Source organism: Paralichthys olivaceus, chromosome 7, assembly GCF_024713975.1.
Source record: "Paralichthys olivaceus isolate ysfri-2021 chromosome 7, ASM2471397v2, whole genome shotgun sequence".
Classification (NCBI taxonomy): Eukaryota; Metazoa; Chordata; class Actinopteri; order Pleuronectiformes; family Paralichthyidae; genus Paralichthys; species Paralichthys olivaceus.
In genome coordinates, this window is record NC_091099.1 from 15,438,244 (window position 1) to 15,460,659 (window position 22,416).

At 41.1% G+C, this 22,416-nt stretch overlaps 2 protein-coding genes across 6 annotated transcripts; both read left to right on the forward strand.

Annotated features, from left to right (window-relative positions):
• The first annotated feature begins 1,176 nt into the window (after nt 1–1,176).
• Nucleotides 1,177–19,925, forward strand: ano5a (anoctamin 5a). Of its 5 annotated transcripts, none has more exons than XM_020078640.2 (22): nt 1,180–1,607; nt 4,691–4,758; nt 5,362–5,499; nt 5,789–5,830; nt 9,631–9,738; nt 10,960–11,028; nt 11,229–11,513; nt 11,779–11,898; nt 12,052–12,167; nt 12,270–12,404; nt 12,485–12,590; nt 12,730–12,790; nt 13,140–13,291; nt 13,640–13,720; nt 15,093–15,321; nt 15,834–16,012; nt 16,109–16,206; nt 16,324–16,454; nt 16,719–16,924; nt 17,028–17,227; nt 17,699–17,804; nt 18,014–19,925. In XM_020078640.2, exons 1-22 carry the CDS (start codon nt 1,538–1,540, stop codon nt 18,245–18,247), a joined length of 2,934 nt encoding a protein of 977 aa, XP_019934199.2. In that variant the 5' UTR covers nt 1,180–1,537; the 3' UTR covers nt 18,248–19,925. The 5 variants fall into 5 exon arrangements, with proteins under 5 accessions (XP_019934202.2, XP_069385362.1, XP_019934199.2 ...); XM_020078641.2 differs by lacking the exon at nt 13,640–13,720 and adding an exon at nt 14,076–14,150 and having other exon boundaries at nt 1,182–1,607; XM_020078643.2 differs by lacking the exons at nt 5,362–5,499; nt 5,789–5,830 and having other exon boundaries at nt 1,177–1,607.
• A 185-nt stretch (nt 19,926–20,110) lies between these two features.
• On the forward strand, nt 20,111–22,072 carry LOC109624151 (succinate receptor 1-like). Its single transcript, XM_069529264.1, has one exon. The coding sequence runs from the start codon at nt 20,368–20,370 to the stop codon at nt 21,445–21,447; it is 1,080 nt and encodes a 359-aa protein (XP_069385365.1). The 5' UTR covers nt 20,111–20,367; the 3' UTR covers nt 21,448–22,072.
• The last annotated feature ends 344 nt before the right edge of the window (nt 22,073–22,416 follow it).

Consider the following 22,416-nt stretch of genomic DNA (forward strand, 5'->3'; position numbering starts at 1 on the left):
AAAGCATTTGAGTGCTAGCAATGTGTCATGCTGGAGGATAATTATCCACAACGTGGGAAATCTAAAGGTTGTTGTCATAAATGACTTGATTACAGCGTGTATATCATTTATAAATTATTTCTCATTGAAAGTGGCAAGAAAACATCCTTTATTAACCAGTGTCACGAAAACAAACCAGAGACTAGCTTATTAAAACTATAAGCACCGTGGTTGGAAAGCAATAGTTTGCCCTGTGGTGGTTGGCTGCAGGGGTTTCATTGCAACATCCCAGTTTGCTCAAAGATCTGGGGAACCACGGACAAGCCCTGCACCAGATCATAAAAGAAACATCTCTGACTGCAGAACACTGCAGCCAATGGCTCTGGATCAGGAGGAAAGATCCCAACTGGGCCCAAAAATGGAAGGGCCATGCACCCAAGTCTGATCAATCTGTGGAGGGCCTGCCTTAGGAGAGGGTGTCTTGTGTCTAAGGTACACAACTGAAGACATGTCCCTTACATCCACTAACATCGACTGGTGGAAGGCATTTAGTGTGGCAGAACGTAAACAGGATATTCTCCATCTTGTCCTATGTTCTAAAATGGAACAGTGTTTAGCTTAAAACAGCAGAGAAGTAATAATGTCTGATCTTTCATAGTGCTGCCATATAGAAGCCAGCGGCCAATCAGATTTACTTTTAGCCTCAGCGTACCCTCATGTTCAGCCTGTGTTGGCCTAGATGCACTGAGGTCATGGCCCTAACATCTGCTGGCAGCTGCTAACACCTGCTAATATACTGTTGGTTGGTAACTTCAATGTAGCAGAAGACCTTCAAATGTACAAGGGACAAGTATAAATAGTATAATTCAGACTCTAGTTTGTATTTGTCACAGTGAATGATAATAAATACATATGATATATTTATGTATATGAATATAAAACATACTTTGGCTTAACATATTTAAATATATTGATATAAATATGAACATACTGTTCTATTGGCATTTATATGTGTGTACATATTGATATCAACGTGAATATACTACACTTTTGACACTATTATCATCACTATGCATCTAATATTAATAAAACTTCACCAACTTCCTGACGCCAGGGCCTGGAGAATACTCGTCTCTGATTGGATGACAGAGCATATTTCTGCAAGCCTTAAATCAGTGGTGACCATGGCAACACTCTCTTCAGGAGCTCTGGAAAGGTTAGCCTCCAACTTCTACGTTTGTGCTAACGATAGCTTCTGTTAGCTGTTAGCTGACACTACCCGTCTGTGTAGCAGACACGTGTGAGGGGTTCGTGTCCAGGCCAGAGACTGTATACAGTGTGTGGAGCCCCTCCCCTCAGGAGGTGATGCAGCCGCAGGGAGAAGGAGCCTCAGCCCGGACAGAGGAGCCCTGACGCTGCGGAGCTAGCTGGGGTCACTGTCTGGAGGAAACACGACAGTGGACGGTTCTCAGATCAGGACACTCGTCGTCCCCCTTGGGATTTTTCACGGTGTGGATGAAGACGAGCGGACAGAGTTTGTCTCCACCAGACATTTAACATGCATCGAATAACGGGAAGAGCAGGAGGAGACAATCTGATTGAAATGAGTCCCACGGAGTCTTTCAACGGTGAGTGGCTGAATCCTCAAACTTTAAAGTGTGTGTGTGAAATATAATACAAACGCGTGTTCTATAGAAGAAGCTGGGGAAATAGTGGTAATTCAATTAAGACTATATCGAGCTTGGTTTTACCACAAAACTTGAATATTTAATAAATATCTCACTAAAACTACAATTATTATTCTCTAGGAATATTCTACAAACACAACACATGAAGTGAGGCATCCCAACAACAACAACAAATAATAACAGCATCATTCAGTCAACAGCTAAGATAAATAGGGCATTAGAAATCACAACTTCACCATCACACTTGGATTTTTAATATTCATTTACTTTGAAACATGTATTTTTCCTCTGAAACACCCACGTCTTCCTTTCCGTGGAGGGCCGCAGTGACTTATGTCCAGACAGCCCTCTGACAGCTGGCCTGCTCTCTGGAAACACTCTGTCACTGCAGGCAGCTATTACATCCACCAGCACAAACCCCATGCCCCTCTGCCTCTCCCTCTGCTCCTGGCTGAATTTGAATTTCAAACAACTGCTTAGACGCAGGGTAGAGTTTTTTAGCCATGTATGGTGTTCTGCTGAATGGAGGGTGAATCATCCTGGATGCTCTGCAGTGACTCTTATCATGGTGAGTCGATATAAAAGTGTAGGGTTTCATCTGCAGCTTGGAGAGAACTGCATTCTAGAAGTCTAGCTGAGACTGATGTGTGAGTGATCATTATAGGATCAGGAAGTGTAGTTACCCTTGCCTTGGTGTTGTGTGTTTTTGTTGAGGTAACAGTGGAAGCATAGTTCTTCCATTCATCACCCTGCACTCACAGTTCCACAACACTGAATCACACTAATACTCCGAATCCCAACTATTTTAGTTTAGAGGTCTACTGATGCAGACTGCTGTATGAAAACAGCCTCTTTCTAGCTTCCATGACTGATTAGAACTATGCAGTATTCCTATTGTAGGAGTAATACTATTCAGTCTAGTACCAGCTAACATGTGAATTTATATACTCAAAATGTCCTTCTCTTGTATATATATATTTAGAGCCCTAATATTTCCAGACACATTCAGAAAATATAATCTGAGACTAAAGTCAGAACATCTCAAGCTCAAGATCTCATAATCTTTTCTCTCTTCTTCGTTTAGTTAAAACTTTTACAGGTTGGTTTGACCACACACATTCAGACCAGCATGGTTCATTACTTGATGCATCACCTCTCAGCCTTATCGAAAATATACAATCTATATCAGACATGTCTTAATATGTGAACCAGTCTGTGAAAGCAGGTGTAAATTGTCATGGCAATTCTACAATCCCACTCTGATAACGAGGAACGAGACAAATCTCTTACAGTATTGTCACACTTTAATGCTCAGAGCATGGTACACAAGACAAAGGTCTCTGTTATCTCTGTTTTTGTTAAGATTAAGATTCTTTTATTATCCCAAAAATCATGCAACACACAGCACACAACTACATGCAACATGGGGAGACATTTAGTCTCTGCCTTTAACCCATCCTGTGTGAGCAGTGACCACACGGAGCAGCGGTACTTGATGGTTCAGAATAGCTGAACTGTAAAATAACCTACTTTGTGTAAATAAAAGATGTATGTGAGGTTTACTCTCTTGTGTCTGTTGGGTTGCTGTGGGAATCAAAAAAAAAGAGACTGCAGCCGCCTTGTGGCATTTTCCACTGTGATCAGCTGCTCTCTCTGGAACAATGCCCTAACTGTGGAGGCTACTTTGTTAAGTGGGAAAAGACTCCTGGCATAGACAAGTGGCTAATACTGAGTTATCAACAACACTGTGTCCAACTGTGCAAAAATATGCTCAACTGTTAGAGGCTTCACATATGTTTCGAAAGAAATGTTGCAGGAACAAATCAGAGCAGCGAATAACAACGTCAGTCTCACAGCTGATTTTTAAGGAAGATGAAAGAAGAAGTTGTCTTTATCATCGCTGCTAAAATGCTGTAAAAGTCTAGGGTAGAGGGGGGGGGTATGTTTCAGTTCATGTCAAAATCTGCTTTTAACCGTACTGTATTAAACTGACTGTCAATCAATCAACAGTTTCTTCTAAAGTTTCATGTCCTGCCACAACTAAAAAAATGTTGTTAAAGTTAAGCACGCAGTAATCCTTTCCCATAGTAATCCTTAAAACAAATAGCAAAACCTCTTCTCTACAAATGGACCAACAATCTACCAACATGTAATATACATAAATCATCTGATATGTCGACAGGATTGGAATCTGGCCCCCAAAATGTTACATTTAAAAAGTGAGACATTCTCAAGAGTACTGTAAGTAAAGTTTAAGTTTAAGCTTTGAACAAGTTTTACTTTGTTGACTTGTTCTGTAATAACATAGAGACAGAAAAGGTTTACATATCACAAGGTTTAAATGCTTGTTTCAGGTCTGGTTAAGCACATTCTCTGTGTTGAGTCCAAACTAAATATAACCTCAACGAGACCATCAATTTGGACTGCTGTATTTCTATTTAAAAACACACAGGCTTTAACCAGCCTTTGCTTTATTTTTTTAGAGGTAGTGTTGCCAGCAGCATGTGATTGTATTGCTATTTCATCTGCTTCTTACATTTGTTTATGCAAATCCTTTTTTCTCAGAATCTTCCCTGGAAGGTAATAATTGATTTGGACTGAGGCAAATGTAGAACTTTATTGTGTTTGAATCCAAGCTTTATCACAGTGGCAGCTTTCACTTTCAAGAACACTGAGGGAGCTTACCAGACTCCTCAGTCTCACTCCCTGCTGTCAGTGCAGTGCACTGCAACATGGCTGTGTGTATTCTCTCACAGAGATCTTGTAAAGTCATGCTGTCTGGGCTGTGGCAGCACTGCCACAAAATGCTGTACAAATATAGACCACAACATTGGCTGTCAGTGCTCCTCACAAAACTCAGGCAGCTGCTCATAGGCCTGAAACCTACGTCGCACCAACTTGCCTGTTTTGAGATTCACTAGGCTTTTTGTTATTCTTATTTTAGAGAGTTGAGAGAATGTTCTTATAATTAACATTGGTAATACGATTTTAAATGTTCTGTTTTGTGTGTTACTGTCTTGCAGATGATATAAATGGCTACAACCAACATGCCTCATCCAGCACAGGATCTCTTCAGCAGGGACAATCAGTGGTAAACAACAAATTCACCACATTCATTCAGCACCTTCATACACACAGTTCTCTGAAGCAGCATCATCTGCGTCATCATCTGAGAGGGTTTCATAACATCCTCAGAATTCAACATAAATCAGCCATTTGAATATGTTATGACAAGTCCTTCCTATACTGTATGTTAATTTTAGCTTTCCAATATGGATGAACAAAAGATTTCTCTTTGGCTCTGTTGTATCTTCACTTCCACCCTACCTCCTGTAAGCACAGTAGCAGGAAGTTCATTGTTTCCAAGTAAAAAGATTTTCTTCTCCCCTCTTGAGAGTTGAATAATCATGCTGATTTTCTTTTTGTGAACCCACCCACTAAAATAAGACACGTTAGCATATTGATCTTAGTGTAATTTCACAATCAATTGTCTCCTTTTTGAGATTACCTCTGTTTTGTCTTTCCAGATAATGGTTTACAGCCTGCACAAACATACATACGTATAAATATCACTTCCCTTCTTTGGATTACAAGACACCCCTAATTTATAAGCTCACACATCTGTAAATGTGGCGAGAGAATCAGAGATAACCCTGATGCTCCTGTTTGTTTTCCCTCTTTGGCACTCTTAAAGTCTTTTTTAACGCCTGAAGTGTGTGTAGAGACCTGTGAGTCTCTCAGCACCAGCCTGGCCTCCCTGGCCCCCTCTGACCACAGCGACAGTCCACAGTTTGAGGCTCAGACCTTAGAGCGAATCAATGCTTTGACCGGGGTAAGAAGCCAGTCAAGGTCACAGATGCATGCTGCTGCTGTGTCGGTTTGTGTGTTTGTGTTAATCTCTGAGCTCAAAACTGTAGCTGAGCAAGACCTGATTGTGACGTTTTTTTCTTTTCAGAGTGTGAAGTGTTTGAATGTAATCTGTAAGGATGTCAAAATGCAAGTGTGGTGTGTCTGACATTTTGATCCCCCTGTGTGAGGGTGCTGCTTCGGTTTTAGCTGTATGCTGTTGACATTGTTGTGTTGTTAGGCTTTCGCTCATTCTCCACTCGGTTTTTCCACAGCTCTCGAGAAAGCGGGCTCTATTCCTGAAGTTTCGTTCCAGGGTATGGCATGGTAAAACAGGCTTGTGATGTGATGCAACTCTGTGCATATGTCTGCCTGCCTGCCTCTATCTCCTTTTTGGAGTATGTCTGTTCAGTGTTGTGTTTCTCCAGCAGGATATAGAAAACAAAGCTCGGACATAAGAGTTGAAATCAACACACATATCTTGGTAGAGAGCTGATACTGGTGGCTACTGGGAAGCATGTTGTTTTCTGCAGAGAGTAATGGAAACATATTCGCATGAGCTATATGTTGATGCATCATGAGAGTTCATTAAAAGTGGAAAAGGCCTTTTCACCTGCTCTGATCTCACCTGCGATAATCGTCTGCTTCACTGAAGAGAAAGCAACAGCCTGGTTACAGTGTTATTAGAACACATGTACACACACAAACATGCACATGCACCATATACTGTATTTGTAGTATTGCACCTTTTCTGTGTGCATTTATAATTTATAACCTGAAATATTTCAAATCCACTGGCCAGGTCTTCACATTAACCACAGGTGGATTTGATCTTGCCTGCGGCATTTTGGATCTGCTCGGCCCATTATACTTCACACATTTTTAAAAAGTAAGAGCTAAAAGATGCCGAGTGGTAGGTCGTCTCAATTTAAAGATAAGCTCCTAAAACATTGAAAATTGGCTCATAATTGTCTAGGATGCTCAAATAATAACCATTTAAAAAAAAACATTTGCCAAATAATATTTCTAAAAACAATATCTGCATTTATGCACACACATGCATACGTGTACACAGTAAAAAGTCTATACTGTAATCATGACCCAGCCCTGAGCTCATGACAGGACTGAACTTCTCTTTGGCAAACCACATACTGTACTGCAGCCTTCTCCTTTTTCATCTATAATGTGGTCTTGCTTTAACGGTGCGTAACCCATTTTAAAGAAAAGAGGAATCATTACCGTTTTTTAAATAGCTAATCTTTGAAATCCTGCAACCAGCTCCACAAGAAATGTGTCTCCCTCAATGTAAAGCTACGACTTAGCTCAGTGAAAGATCCCTTCAAGGAGTTTTGGAGGAGAGACAGCTGCATGTCTATAAGTTGTCTCTGTGATCAAGCTGACTGTTTTGTCCTCCTCCACAAAGACATGGGAGTGTACGTCTTCATTGTCCTTACAGAACACAAACTTTCAGCTGCATGTAGCTTCTCAATAATATGTATTTAAGTTTGCTGACCAGGTATTATTTTCTGCAAAGCTCAGGATAGGAGCTCCTTTTTAGCTTCGCAGAAAAACACTTCTCTCTGTTTAGTGCGATCTTGGGGATTGCAATGAGTCAATAAAGACATAATGGAGGAATGTGGTAGATTGACCATTTTAATATTTTTGCTGTTGCTGACCAATATAGTACAAACATTAAACAGAGATTCATGCAACCTTTTGATTTAGTATTAGGATGCATTTGAGACTAAATGATCAGAATTAGAATAATAAAAATGAAAATTGACAGTTGAGTTGTCTTAGAAGAAAACATATTAAAGTCATATATTACCAGTTTAATGAAAATTATGTTTAAAGTCTTCACCCCCCACAAAAAGAAATGCCTTGAAACTTAGGGTTGATACCCCCCCCCCCCCCCCCCCCCCCCCCCTGCCTTTGACAGCCACCTTATGTTACACCATGCATGTTCTACATTTACCCTCCTTAGTTAAGACAGAACGTACATGTCTGAACCATGGTCTGAACACCCAGTAGTTGTGGGTTAGTTGGTAAATGTACAGAGCTCTGTGGTCTCTACCAGCTGCAGAGGCAGGTCCCAGCAGATGCACTGATTCCATATGTCTGATCTGTAATTAAGGCAAATTAGAGAGTTTCTGCAGCAGCGTCCCAGTTAAAGAAAGAAGCCAATCTGCCATTTTCAACATGGTCCAATCATGACTGAGGGGTAATGCAGACCAGTCATCAGGACACAAGCATAATTTGGGGCAATCTGAACATGTGGACATAATTTCTTGTTTGAGTTAATACAGTAGAGGGCAGGGTGCAGATCCAGCTTAACTGCTGCTGCTGCTCATTTGTGTAATGTGGCTCAGCCTATTTACATACATTTTCCAATGATAGTGCCACATTTGCACTTTGTACAAGATTGTGGTTGTGGTCTCCAGATATTTTAAATGACAACTTTCAAGCAGTCAAGTCAGACTGGGGAGATAATGTACCAGTACCAGAGCAGATTTCTCAACATTGTCATTTGGCTTTTCCATATGGTTTTTCTGAAATTTTGGAAAATCCTGTTTCAGGCACAGTTACTCTTAATCTCCCGAGTGTCAGCGTCGCATTCGACCAATCGAGAGTCATTCTCAGCTGTCAATCATGACTGTTTCTATAGCACCAAATTAAAGCCAAAATTACTTGAAACTACAACTACCTGAAATTACCATCTTTGAGAAAAAATAATTTGATATGTACTTTGACCTTATTGTTTTTCCCATCCACTAACATGGAGGAAGCAGGGTTTAAGGCCAATACTGCAGCCATAATGCTGCATCATAATGATTTGGCATTACTTTTGGTTAGCTGTCATGCAATCCATTCATTTGATGCGTACTTTGACTTTTATTTTGGTGCATGTCATGGTCATCTCCCTCTTCCTGGATGTAGTCCTCCTATTACATTAACTACTGTAGTTTATGCATCAGCAGCTGGCAGCAGCTATGCTACCACAATGCTGATGTCATCTCCAGGAGTCTGCTCTCTTTCTCCCTTCCTCCTCCTTCTCTGCATGTCTGAGCAAGTGAGGGCTTGTGGTGGGAGGTGAGGGGCCTGACTGGAGCTCCTCTCATCGGGGGATCGGTGGAGTGAGAGAAGCAGAGCTTTCACGGCTGGACTCAGATCCCCGGAGAGAGGCAATTTTTGCCCCGGCAGCCGGCCTTTTTTTCTCTGATGCATCCTAACCATAAAGGGAGTGGATAATGGAGGTAAAGTGTTTTTCCTCTCCTCCCTACCCCCAGAACATTAGACTGACAAACAAGGCAAGCTGTGCCAGAAGTATAGTGCAGTACAGTAGCTATAAGTGAGGTTTAGTGGGATATTGTGTTTGCTGTGCTTGTCTGAATTCTCTGAACAATCAGCGTCCCTGTGTTGGTATGTCACTGTACTGTAGTGATGTGTTGTGATGACAGTTCTATGTGGTTATTTTTAGCTTTCTGGACAGCTGAAGCAGCACTGACAGTCATGCTTTCCTCTCCTGCCGTAAAGCATGTCTCTGCAGTTCATTCCTTCTCAACCATGTAGCTGTTAGCTGATACACATGCTTGGAATTTCTTTAGCCACCAAAAAAAGTGGTCTCACCTCTATGGATCCTAGGATTTACAGAAAAAGTAAATGCTGGAACTTTTAGCCCAATGTGTCTCTGTTGTGTAGAGAATGTTTTTTATGTATTTGTGGACTTCCACAAATCCTTTACCATGACATATACCCTAAGGATGTGCTTGATTTGGAGACAAATCACAGCTCTCATAGGATTCTGGAATTCTTTTCATTCATCGTGATCCAATTCTTTAAAAGGAAGACATAATCTTGTTCAGTAAACCTTAGTAAGGAGACATGAGCAACAGAAAGCAGATGCCCTCCATGTAGCACATTAGTGTTTGGAGTGAAAATATGACATGACACATACAGCTGAGAGTGACGTGGTGTGGAGGCCTTGTTCTTGGGGTTTTGCTGTTAACCACTGACAGACTGTTTGGCTGCTATGAATGCATCCATGACCTGTTGTGCTGATACTGCACCACTTTATAATTTGAATAATATTCAATCTTTGTTGGATGTATTTTTACAGATTGACAAACAACAACAAAGCAAAGACTCTGTGTTCTTCCGTGATGGGCTGCGGAGGATTGACTTTGTCTTGTCCTATGGGGACGAGAAAGATGGCGAGAGAAAACAGGTAAGAAACAACCTAAAGGTACATTTTAATTTGTTATATATTAATGTGTGCAGATTTATTGCTTTTTTTTCCTGATTTAGGAGAATGACAGAAAATTGATAATTGTTGCACAAACTAAACATCTTGAAATCTTAAATGGCACAAAAGAACAGTTACTGTTAAATCCAACCTTTGATTTAAACACTAAGAACTGGTTCTTACAGGATATCCTCACAGTGTGAGTCACTGGCATACTCTAAATACCACACCACAGATAAAGCTAGATAAACTGTTTCTCTGTTTCCATCCCAGATCCATGCAAGGACTTTTTTAAGGTCACTGCTGCATTGACAAAGAGTCACAAGCTTATTTTCTTCTTTGGTAAAACAACTTTGGTCACACGTTGTTCTGTGACCAGTTGCTATCCGCCGTGGGGCACTGAAGGACTTTGTGTGATTAATACTGAGCTGTTCACATGTGGATGTTACCACTCCCCCCGGTATGAGGCAGTTTGTCACAGCCTCGTCAGCGAGTCAACACTTAGACCTCTGGCCTGGTCAGGAAGAACCCTTCTCATTTTTTCCACTGTAAGAGGAAGGCCAAATAGGAGGCCACTTCCTGTGTTTTATCCATGTGCTGTAAAATGTGGCAGTAAATCCTCCCAGTTAGGCTTTTACTCTGTCAGTTTATACTGTGACGATATGGACAATTCCTTTATTTACAGTTTTTTATGATAATATTAAACCTTAAACAGTAAGGGACAAATTTTGTTATTGTATTTTCCGCAGTGTACACAGTAACTCTCACTACCAGTTTTCACTACCATGGCTGCTTCTGTTGAATCTTGGTTTCATATGTTTAATATGTGAATATCCAGATGTGCACACTTCACATTATGCATCTCTTCTCAAATTATAATTATTATTTATTTTTAGTCAGCTGTCAATATGTTTTTGAAATATTAATTACATGCATTTAAATTAATAGTTTTCAGTTTTTCACTCACTCATTTCAGTTGAGCTGTGATATTCTAAATTAACACATTTTATTTCAGTTCTGTACATGTCTGAATGTCTGAATGGCTCATAATCTAAGTACTGTATATGCTGCTCACTGTTAAGCATAAGGTTTGTGTGTACTTAATTTGTTATACAATACATTTCATTGTCATAATTCTATAATGGCAAAATTAAACTGAAACAGCTAATCAATATATGTACTATTCTGTTTTTTTCTCTTTAGGAGAGGAGGAGGGTATATGAGGCCAATTTAGCAAAAGTTGGCCTGCAGCTGGAGACAGAAGATAAATCAGTAAGATTGTCATTTTGATTATGTCTAATCACAAAACAGATCACAAGTTATACTGGATGAATATATCATATTACATATCTTTGGGTTTCAAGATTTAGTCTCTAGAAATTCTCTCCTATTACTGAATACATTTTTGTTTGTGAATCAGTTGTTCTTTATTTATTTTTCTCTGATATTTATTTAACTTTCATTATCATCAGGAGTCAGAAGATGGGAAGACGTATTTTGTGAAGATCCACGCTCCATGGGAAGTGTTGGCCACCTACGCAGATGTGCTTAAGATCAAGGTTCCATTCAAGGTCAACGACATCCCAGAGAACAAAGAGATGCCAATGAACTGGCTGTCCACCCCGTTCCGTCTGCCTGAGCCCATCATGCACCCTGAGCCTGACTTCTTCACCGCTCCTTTCAACAAGAGCAAGTCGGACTTCTTCCTCATCGATGACAAAGAGACTTTCTTCCCCCCTTCCACTCGCAACAGGATTGTAAGGATGCTTTGGCTTTTTTATCTTGTTTGTGAAATAATCAAATAATTCCATTCAAAGCTGAATTGGCTGCAAACTGCTGTAGCAGGCCTGAAGTAATATTTTGGAAAAATAGTTATTAAGATGACTAACCTTCAAATTAAGCAGGTCGTTTTTATTTCTGACTGAAGTTCCATTATTTTAAAATTGTTGGGAACACAAAGGCAACTTCCAAATTTAATTTTGCATTTTATTTTTTATATTTTGTTTCACTCTCTCTGCTCAGGTCTACTACATCCTGTCCCGCTGTTTATACTTGAGGGAGGAATGTGGGGATAAAGACAAAAAGGGAATCAAGAGGTTACTCAACAATGGCACCTACACTGCTGCCTTTCCCCTGCACGATGTGAGCCTCTTCTGGTCAACTTCTGGCACTTAACCCATCGAATGTTCACTATTTGCAGCAGTAATATCTTAGGGGAATCAGTGTGGGGTGTTGTAATGAAAGGATGACTAATACAACAAATGTGATTGTGAACTGTTTTTTCTGTACATGCAGAGTAGGTACTGGTCAAGATCGAGGGACGCTCACTGTGAGAGTGAGAGGTACAGTCTGTACAAACACTGGGCCAGATTCCTCTTTTTCTTCAAGGAGCAACCTCTCAACCTTGTCAGGCAAGATCTGAAAACAAAGTTGTCATATCTGATGTTTATTAACTCAACTTTATTTTAACAGCAAAGGAATTCACAATTAATTTTGTTTTTCCTCTTCAACAGGAAGTACTACGGAGAGAAGATCGGCATTTATTTTGCCTGGCTGGGTTTCTACACTGAGATGTTGTTGTTTGCTGCAGTAGTTGGGACGATTTGTTTCGTCTACGGATTTCTCACTTACGATGACAATGAGTGGAGGTGAGTTCCACAAAGAAAACCGTCACTGTATTATTACATATCAGTTTGTAATAATAAAAAAAAAAATCATCTCCCAACAGTAAAGAAATATGTAGTGGGGAAATCGGAGGAAAAATCGTCATGTGCCCGCTGTGTGACAAGAAATGTGGCTTCTGGAAACTTAACTCAACATGTAACTCCTCATGGGTGAGATATCCTAACTTTCCTACTGAGTTATTTGTGTTTGCGATTCATATTCTACCCACATATGTGACATTTAAAGGCTGGTTGAAACTAAATCAGTTTTTCATTATCTCACTATTTGTCAAACATGCTCTTCTTTCAGCAATCACACCTATTTGACAATGTGGGAACTGTGTTTTTTGCCATATTCATGGGGATATGGGGTGAGTAAAGATATTGTCTCTTAGTATTTTATATCTTCTGACCCTGTGCACCACCTAGTGGGAGCTGTTGAACTATACTACTCATAATTGCTTTGGCTCACTCTGTAAACAAACAGTTCAATCAATCACAATAACACATTAATTATTAAGTTTAGCTTTGGTTTCATTTGCTGAGTATAATGAGGTCAAAGCAGTGACACATTATATTTGAATACCTCAACAACATCGCTGTGTAGTACATTTAAATCATTATTCATTATTTTAAAATAAACTTTTTCATATTGGCCTAGAGATTAATCAGGTTGAGAAGTTAGCCTAATACACCTGGTGTGGTTGGATGTCTCTTCAGTGACGCTATTCCTGGAGTTCTGGAAGAGGCGGCAGGCTCGTCTCGAGTATGAGTGGGATCTGGTCGACTTTGAGGAGGAGCAACAGCAGCTGCAGCTTCGGCCAGAGTATGAGACCAAGTGCTCCAGCCGCAAGATGAACCGCATCACTCAGGTGTTTGGGTGCTCATGAAATACTGAAATCCTGTATGATAATGTTCTAATGTGCAGCTCTACGTCTGTGTAGCTCCCACAAGACTGTACCAGACACATATACTGTATTTAGGGACTAAGAATGATTACATGATACAGTATGTGTTGTATATTGAATACAGGCTCTACACGTTGAGTTGCAGTCATTCATTATCCACTGCCTTTACTAAAAAGCAGGTTTGAATAGAGACTTTTAAAATCAATATGTTCTGTAATTAGTTGTAAATAGTGATGGTAGCAGGGACAAATTTGAATTGCAAGAGCAACAGGGTGCTTTAATTTGTTGTGACCGCATTCCACCTGTCTTTAGGAATCAGAGTTGGTTCTTAACAGGACTGCCGCAGATCTATTGGGGAAATTATTTCTGTGCTGGGCCACCGTGGTGCTCTGGGTAAGACTGGCAGTTAATGTGGAATGCCAGTGTTGGTAAGGGAGAGGTTTTGGTGTGATGTATTTTTCTGGAAAGACTTGGAGGCACAAACTTCCTTCTCTGCTGCATTCCTGTTTGTCTGGTGGATCTGTGTCTTGAAAGAGGTTTTTGCAAAAGCATGACTCCAGCCGGAGTCTGTTCCATGAAATATTTGGACTCACGCCTAAATTCCTACAAGTAAAAAACTCTGATTGGGATCTCCTTCTCTTGTCTTTGGCTAGTGGTAATAAAAGGGACTTGGCCTGGAGGGGTCTTTTCAGGATATAACAAATGATTACTGACTCCTGTGTCCATGCTTTGCTTGGTTATGATGTAGGAAATGGAGCCATACTTACCCATAACAAGCAAGTGTGCACGCATATGTCTATCTGGAGCCACAGTCATTTTCTGGGTGAGCATAGTATCTTTGGTTCTTCATTAATTACAACTGCTTTCAACTATCTTCTATCTGTTCTTCCTGCCTGTGTCACTTACCTTTTCCTTCATACTGTTAATCATCATCACATTGACTAGACTGTATGTAATGATGGACAACATGACAATTTTTCCCAAAGAGAAGTGAAAAATCATCTTGATCGCCTCATGGTGGTTGGCTACAGCATGGGTCATAAACTTTGGCCGAACCATGTCAGTGGGTGGGACATGGAAAAAACAAATATGGCGTGGTTATTTGATGCTATGAAAACAACATGAAACATCATGATTGACAGCTGAGACTATTTTCCAAACGTTTGTATCGGTGGGACCTCGATACTGTGGCTCCACACCATGATCACTACTGCATAGGCGCTGGCTCCAAATTACGTCAGATGTGTAAGATGGTGGGACCCAGGGATACTGTAGCTTAATTCTTGCACAACAGGGGGAAGTGGAGATATGTTGTCCATCCATGCAGTCTATGCAATGAACAGTATCATGTGACCAGAGCCAGTTTGTGTAAAACCTCTAAGAAATTGAGCTCTTGTAAATAATTTAAAAGCTGAGATGAGCACAGTTGTATGTATGTATGCATGCATGCATTTACTATTAGTTATAACAATCATATCAAAATTATTTTTACACATTTAAGACCAAACCGTATGCATACCAGCCCTGAATTTATAACTATTATCTAAACGTCTGTAAAAACCATTAAATTTAAGATTATGGTAGCTGTGTTTTCATGGGGCATGTGTGCACAACTCAAGCCTGTCTTCTAACATTTTATGTTGGCTGTACCTCACCTGTATCTGTATGTGATCTGCTGTGGTGTTCTCACTGAACCTTTGTGTCATGACTTGCTGTGCCATGCAGTTGTCTTTCATGTTGCCACTGTTGTGTCTCCGCCCTGAAGATTTCATTGATCATTGCCTGCATCATTGGCGTGATAGCGTACCGCCTGGCAGTGTACGCCGCCTTCGCCAGCATCATGAAGGACAACCCCACCACCCAGCTGCACGTGGTGGGCCCCTACATCACGCCACAGCTGGCCACCTCTGTCACCGCCTCCTGCATCAACTTTGTCATCATCATGATCCTCAACCTTATGTATGAGAGGGTGGCTGTTTGGATCACTGATATGGGTGAGGGCCAGAGTGAGATGATGTAAACAAGATTACATTTCCGTGTTTTTATGTGTCTACACATCAGTGCCCTGTAAGTAGGCTCAACAATCCCCTTATGAAACCACATTTAAATTAATTTAATCCTGATTTTTATTTGAATTCGTATTTAACACATTCAAAAATATCAGTCCCGTAACATGCCTTTATAATATATATATATATAAATAATATAAATCATTATTCTTTGAGAAGTCAACAAGCATGTTGTCAAATTGTTACATTGTTAAAGAAAGAGAATCCTGGGTCTACCTCCTGATTAGGATCCGCATTGAATGTTATGGGTTTGCTGAGTCATGTCTCTATACAAAACTTTATAGAAATAGTTTGTGTTTATTAGAATTAGTTTGTGTGTAATCCTGCTAACTAACAAACATAAACGCAGAGGTAAAGGGTAAAGAGGTAAAAAAAAGGGTTCTTATTTAGTTTATGTATTTAAAATCTATCTTTTATCACCTTTTACTATGTGACAGAAATTCCAAAGACACACTTGGAGTATGAGAACAAGTTGACGGTGAAGATGTTCCTCTTCCAGTTCGTCAACTACTACTCCTCCTGCTTCTACGTGGCTTTCTTTAAGGGCAAGTTTGTCGGCTATCCTGGAAATTATGCCTACATGTTTGGCAAGTGGAGCAAACTGAGGAATGAAGAGGTACATAACGCTGTTGAATTAGCATCAATAACTCAGCTACAGTGTGAATTTAAGTTCATTTTTGTCACTTTTCTGTCGCCACCTGTCTGAATACAGTGTGACCCTGGTGGTTGTCTTATTGAGCTGACCACCCAGCTGGTGATAGTGATGACTGGTAAACAGGTGTGGGGCAACATCCAAGAGGCGCTGGTCCCGTGAGTATTCCATCTGAGTGTGCCACAGTCATCTCTTTGTAAATAGCTGTGTTGTGGCTGTCTGAGGGCATCGTCTGCTGCATCTGAAGCTCTCCATCACTCCCCTGCTTCCTTTAGGTGGCTGATGAACTGGTGGGGCAGCAGGAAGGCACGAAAACACCCAGAGAGTCTTTACAGCCGCTGGGAGCAGGACAACGATCTGCAAAGCTTTGGACAGCTGGGTCTTTTCTACGAGTACCTGGAAATGGGTAAACATTTATTACAACACCAGTCCATTACACAGAGGGGGAACTTCTTGAAGGTTAGGCTGCAGCCAAGACCATCTAATTTAAGTCCAAGTCACCATTTAAGTCACAGGACAGATATCCAACATGAATACTTTATAAAGGTTTACCTTCAGTCAAAATATGTTTCTATAGGTAGATAAATAGGTGCAGTGTCTTCTGAGATCCTACAGATGGTGCTGTTTCCATCATGCTGCCTCTCACTGACCTCTCGTCTCTGTGTCCCAGTGATCCAGTTTGGTTTCATCACACTTTTCGTCGCCTCCTTCCCCCTGGCACCCCTGCTGGCGCTGATCAACAACATCATTGAAGTAAGAGTGGATGCCTGGAAGCTCACCACTCAGTACAGACGCCCCGTGGCAGCCAAGGCCCACAGCATCGGGGCCTGGGAGGAAATCCTCAGTGGGATCGCCGTCCTCTCTGTTGTCACAAATGTTAGTACTGAAATACATCTGTCTGCAGTCAGTGTGACTGCTCAATTTCTACCAAGTTTTACCTTAGTTTTATCCTCACACCATCTTTCCCTTGCTTCTTTAGGCGTTCATCGTGGCCTTCACCTCTGATATGATCCCTCGGCTTGTGTACATGTATGCCTACCACCCAGATGGCGAGATGAATATGAAAGGCTACATAAACAACAGCCTGTCGATTTTCAATATATCTGCGATCCCACTGGCCAACAGCCCTGAGGAAGGGGAGAACCCTGCTTGGTTCAACAGCTCCATCACAACCTGCAGGTGAGTGTGTATATTTGTTTAAGTTGAGATACAAGTGCAGAAGTATTACTAGTAAAAGGTACTTTAATTTAATTATAAAGCAAGGCCATTTTCAGTGTCAAATATATTACATTAGCCGGTTGTTTTTATGAATGTGTTCAAATTTGAGCAATAATCTAATGTGGCTGGTTGGGTGAAGCTAATTTGAACTATTTTGTAGCTTTGCACAAAAATATATTGTGTGTAAAATCAAAGTACCTGCTCATGTCAGGTGTTAAATACATACAGAAGAGGAAAATACACATTGCTTCCCTTTAAATAGAACAGAAGTACAAATGAACATATATAAGTAAAGAACAAGTGCTTAAAAGCATCATAGTAGAATAAATACAATTTCATTCTCTTTTGCACAGTGGATTGAAGAATGACTTGAAACTATCTTTAAGTGTAAAAATCTGTAGCAAACACAAAACTCTTGTTCTTTGTTCGTAGGTATCGTGATTTCCGCTACCCTCCGGGCCATGAGAAGCAGTACACCCACACCATGCAGTTCTGGCATATTTTGGCTGCCAAGCTTGCTTTCATTATCATCATGGAGGTAAATCCACCAACACTTACTGACCTCATGAACTGAGCCTCAGATTCTTCCCTTGAGCTGTAGATTGTTGTTGCATCAATAAGAACGCCCATCTGTCTTCACTCATGTTTCTCTTATATAATACAAAGTCTGACTCCTCACAGAACTTCTTCCTCAGCTCTTAAAGTAGTTTTTCCAACATGAACCCATTGTACTCTTTTCTTCTGCAGCATGTCGCGTTCATGGTCAAGTTCTTCGTAGCCTGGATGATCCCAGATGTTCCCTCTGATGTGAGGGCTCGAGTGAAGAGAGAGCGCTACCTGGTCCAGGAATATCTCCATAACTACGAGGTGGAGAAGCTGAAGATGCAGCTCAGCCAAAACAACAGTAGCAATGACTGTTCCTGCACGCCCATGATCTATCCATCTTTATCCAAACACGAGGTGCTGTCAGAGTGTCTCTAGCCCAGCGAGCTGCTGGTCGATCAGCTGGACATGATGGGATGACATGGTGATATAGATTGACCAGCTTATGTATGATGATACATCTCTTTACTGTAGTGCCTGTGTTGTTTGTGCAGTACACAGACGTTTATCAAAGAGCTATAGAGGTTTCCATCATTCACACACATCCTGCTAATTGTGAAGTGCACACAATGACCACGTCTCCATGCATGCTGACTTAAAGCAGTCAAATTTAAATGCTGTCTCATATTTATAGCTTTTCATGCTTTTTTGTAATTATAGTGATCATTCAGATCATATACTGTGTCGGAAAGATCACTTATTTAATTGACATCATAACTAACCAAAGAATGGATGCCTTAATATATCACACACTTACCACTGATATTATATATCTGCCAGTAAATTATCAATATTATTTGGAAACTGATTTTGCCTATTTTCTAGTTTGAATATTTGTTTGTTTGTTTGTACGGTGATATGAAGGGTTCCAGTGTCATGTACTATAAGTTAATGTTTGGAGTTTTTTTAACTGTAACAAATGTGAGTATTGTTTATTTGACATTATTGTGGTCATGACACAGACGTAACACACTTTTACCAAATTATTTTCCTTACTCCGGTGGCTTTTAAGAATCCTGCGCTGAGCTTGTTACAGCCCAACAGTTGTTCCAGGTCAAAAACTGACTTGTGAAGTAGGTTTTTATGAAGAGAAAAGGGTGCTGCTGTTATTACTGTGAGAACAGGCAAGATTTTGTCCTGAGATGGCCAGTTGTTGAGCAGCTGCAGCAGCTGTCAATTGTTGACAGTGAGACTTGTTCCTGGAGATGAGAAGCAAAAAGCCCTGAGAGGGTGAAGAGATCCCTTTTTAATGTGCCTCTGTTTACCAACACGTTAGAGCTAATGAAAGCCTGCAGCCCCCACCTACTCAACTATGTTTGCTTCATTACACAAAGCACATCAGCCTCCTGGGTTCCTCGGCTTTGTCTGTGTAGTGAAGGAAAGATACACATTTTTTTTTATTTTGCACAAAGCACCTAATAAAACCTCACTACCAAGACATAAACATGTCAATCTATTTGTTGTCCTTACACCACAAAATGATAATCAGTGTTTTAATTCCACACTCTGCGATGGTCCTTGTTCGTTACATAAACAAGAGTTTTACTGTAGTAAGGAGTTTCTTGTTCTGAGTGCTTTGATTTGGAGTAAAGATGTAGCGTTTTGTAAGGATTTTTCACATTTATTCGACCGCATACATGTGAGTACAGAGCAGAACTGACGTATTGTAATTTAATGTAAATGTAAAACTGGCTGTGCTTCAAACTCAGGCAACTATCTGTTTGTTTTTAGATGTGACCACTTTAGCTGAGAGCAAAGTTGGACCTCTTAGTTTTTCTTGCTGATCTATGCCTGTTGATGCCTTAATAAATCAAACAACTTTGTTCTCCATTTTATTTCTTTAACTTTTTTTCATCGTGTCTTCTTGTTAAGCTTTGATAACCTTTGATTTTATACTGTTACCATACATGAAATGGGTGAACCTGTTTACTGTATGCTGAAAGTTACAATTTCGTATTTTCATTTATTTAGTTCTGACATTTTTGTAATCGTCATATTTACAAATGTGTAATGCAACAAAGGCTATTCTCCAAAATAAAGTACCTGTTGAACTTGAGTAGTTGTGGGAAATGTTTGAATGTGGGCCTCCTTGCCAAAAACATGAAAGTTGCTGTCCCCAGAACAGATGGCCTGGAAAACACACTGATAACTATTCGATGTTTGTTCACACATGGTGGGCGTGCTTGACACCAACATATGTTGGCATGGTTCTTTCTCTTGGCACAGTAACAAAGACATGGGAAACACTCAGGTCCAGGTAGGTCGGAGAGGGTCGGCATGATTTTAAACACGTTACAAGGACATTAAGAGATTCATGGAGCAACTAAAACAGTTTCTAACAGAGTTTTGTGGCTAACTATAAAGATGATTGCAAACTTACATGTTCTTCTATGAAGGCAAGTAGACTACATGGCTTCACTTTTTGTGTCCTAAAGCTTGTTAGATGAGGAAAATTTGAAATAACACTGCATGTGAAAAGTCCAAGCTGAACCTCTGTGATGGTGAATGTCCAGGCTCCAGAGGAAGCCTTCTGTGACCTGGAGCCACACCAGGGTTTACAGCTGGTCCAGCTCACAGTGATGCCGTCCTTCTTCGTGGTGGTGCTGGTCCTCGGGCTGCCCCTCAACCTGCTCTCCCTCTGGATCTTCTTCCACCGTATGCGCCGCTGGACCCGCAGCACCGTGTTCCTCTTCAACCTGACCCTGGCCGACACCTCGTGGCTGCTGGCCTTGCCCCTCCTCGTCCATTACCACGTGGACCGGCTGCGCTGGAGGCTGGGGCTGCAGCTGTGCGTGGCCGTGAGGATGCTCTACCACAACTACTTCTACCTCAGCATCTTCTTCGTCACCTGCGTCAGCGTGGACCGGTACCTGGCCATCGTGCACCCGCTGCGCTCTCTGGTGCTGCTGGGCCGGAGGAAGACTTACCTGCTGTGCGTGGCGGTGTGGGCGGCCACTCTGCTCCTCAGCGTGCCGGTGGCCAGCATGACCCTCATCCAGACCTGCCCCGAGAGCAACCGCACCGTGTGCACCCTGTACATCCTGCTGAGTGAGTCCGGAGAGAGCCTACCGTATTCCCTCGTTTGCACCATCCTCTGCTTCCTCTTGCCGCTGCTCCTCATCTGTTACTGCGGCCTGCGCAGCGTCCGGGAGCTGCGGCGGAGGCCCAGCCGAACCGACCCGCACAACAGGCAGCGGCGGCGGCTGCGGCGCGTCCTGAGCGCAGCGCTGGTCCTCTTCGCCCTCTTCTACCTGCCCTACCACCTGAGCCGCAACGCCGCCATCGTGATGAGGGCGATCTACCCCGAAAACCCAGCCTCCTGGTGGGCCTCAGACCTGGCCTTCACCCTGGAGATGTGCTTCTGCAGCCTCATCACCTGCGTCAACCCGCTGTTCAGCTGCTTCATAGGCCGCCAGTTCAGGGGAGAGTTCCAGGGCTCTCTGACGGTGGTGTTCTCCCAGTGTCCAGGCATGCAGGTGGCCTCTGTGATATCTAAGAGGACCCGGAGGACGATGCGGAGGAGGCAGGGGATGTCTGCTGTCACACCTGAGTGCGCACTGCCAGCACCTGAACTTTAAAATATGTCTAAGAACTATAGTAAACTTTGTATATTTGTATTTTAATCACTTCTTCCCTTTGATTACTGATAAATGTATACATTGTAGAAAAGGCCCCAAAGATAAAGAGTTGTTTGTGTCTGGGTTCAGCCAAATTCCCTTTGTTTCAGACCATGTGGCCACAAATTCATTGTGCAAATTGTTGGAAATTAGGGCTGGAGGATATGGCCAAAAATGTACAAAATGACAGTTGATTTGACATGGATAGTAATCATGATAAATATATTTATCATATATACATATTATTTATTTTGAGTTTAAAAAGTGATTTATGCTCCTGGGCAGAGAAGGACAAACTTGATAAACAAAACTATGAGTAAATCTGAGGTGTATGTGTTATACTTCCTCACTGTAATTACACAATGCATTCAATTGATTTATACTGAAGCTTTGTTTCACTGCTATTAATGAAAACTATATTACAATAAGTATTGATAATTTTATTGTCCATCCATATTTAAAATAATTTGTTTTATATCTGTATTATAGCTATTTATGATACACCCTAATTAATATAATAAAAGACTCCTGATGCTTGTTGACCTTAATGGCTGCAAACATCTTGTAATGTAAGTAAATAATATATATATAAATATATATGTGGATATGGATGTGTTTATATATAAACGCATCATTAGGAACTTATTGGTGTAAATATGTCTGAGAATCACATGAAATGAATTTTTGAAATAACAGACTGCATTAAAACATGGAAACTGACTTCGCCCTATAAGTCGAACTAAAGCATCTCGGTTGTCACCTGGTGGCTGTCTGGAGTATACATCATAAACCTGCCTCCTCCGTGTTGGTGGAGTTGACAGGGACCCAACATAAAAGTTAGAATACAGGTCAAATACAGGTCAAGTTTGTTCCTGGCATTTTACACAATTATCACACCGATGCCTGTTCAAGTGTTTATTTTTCCATCAA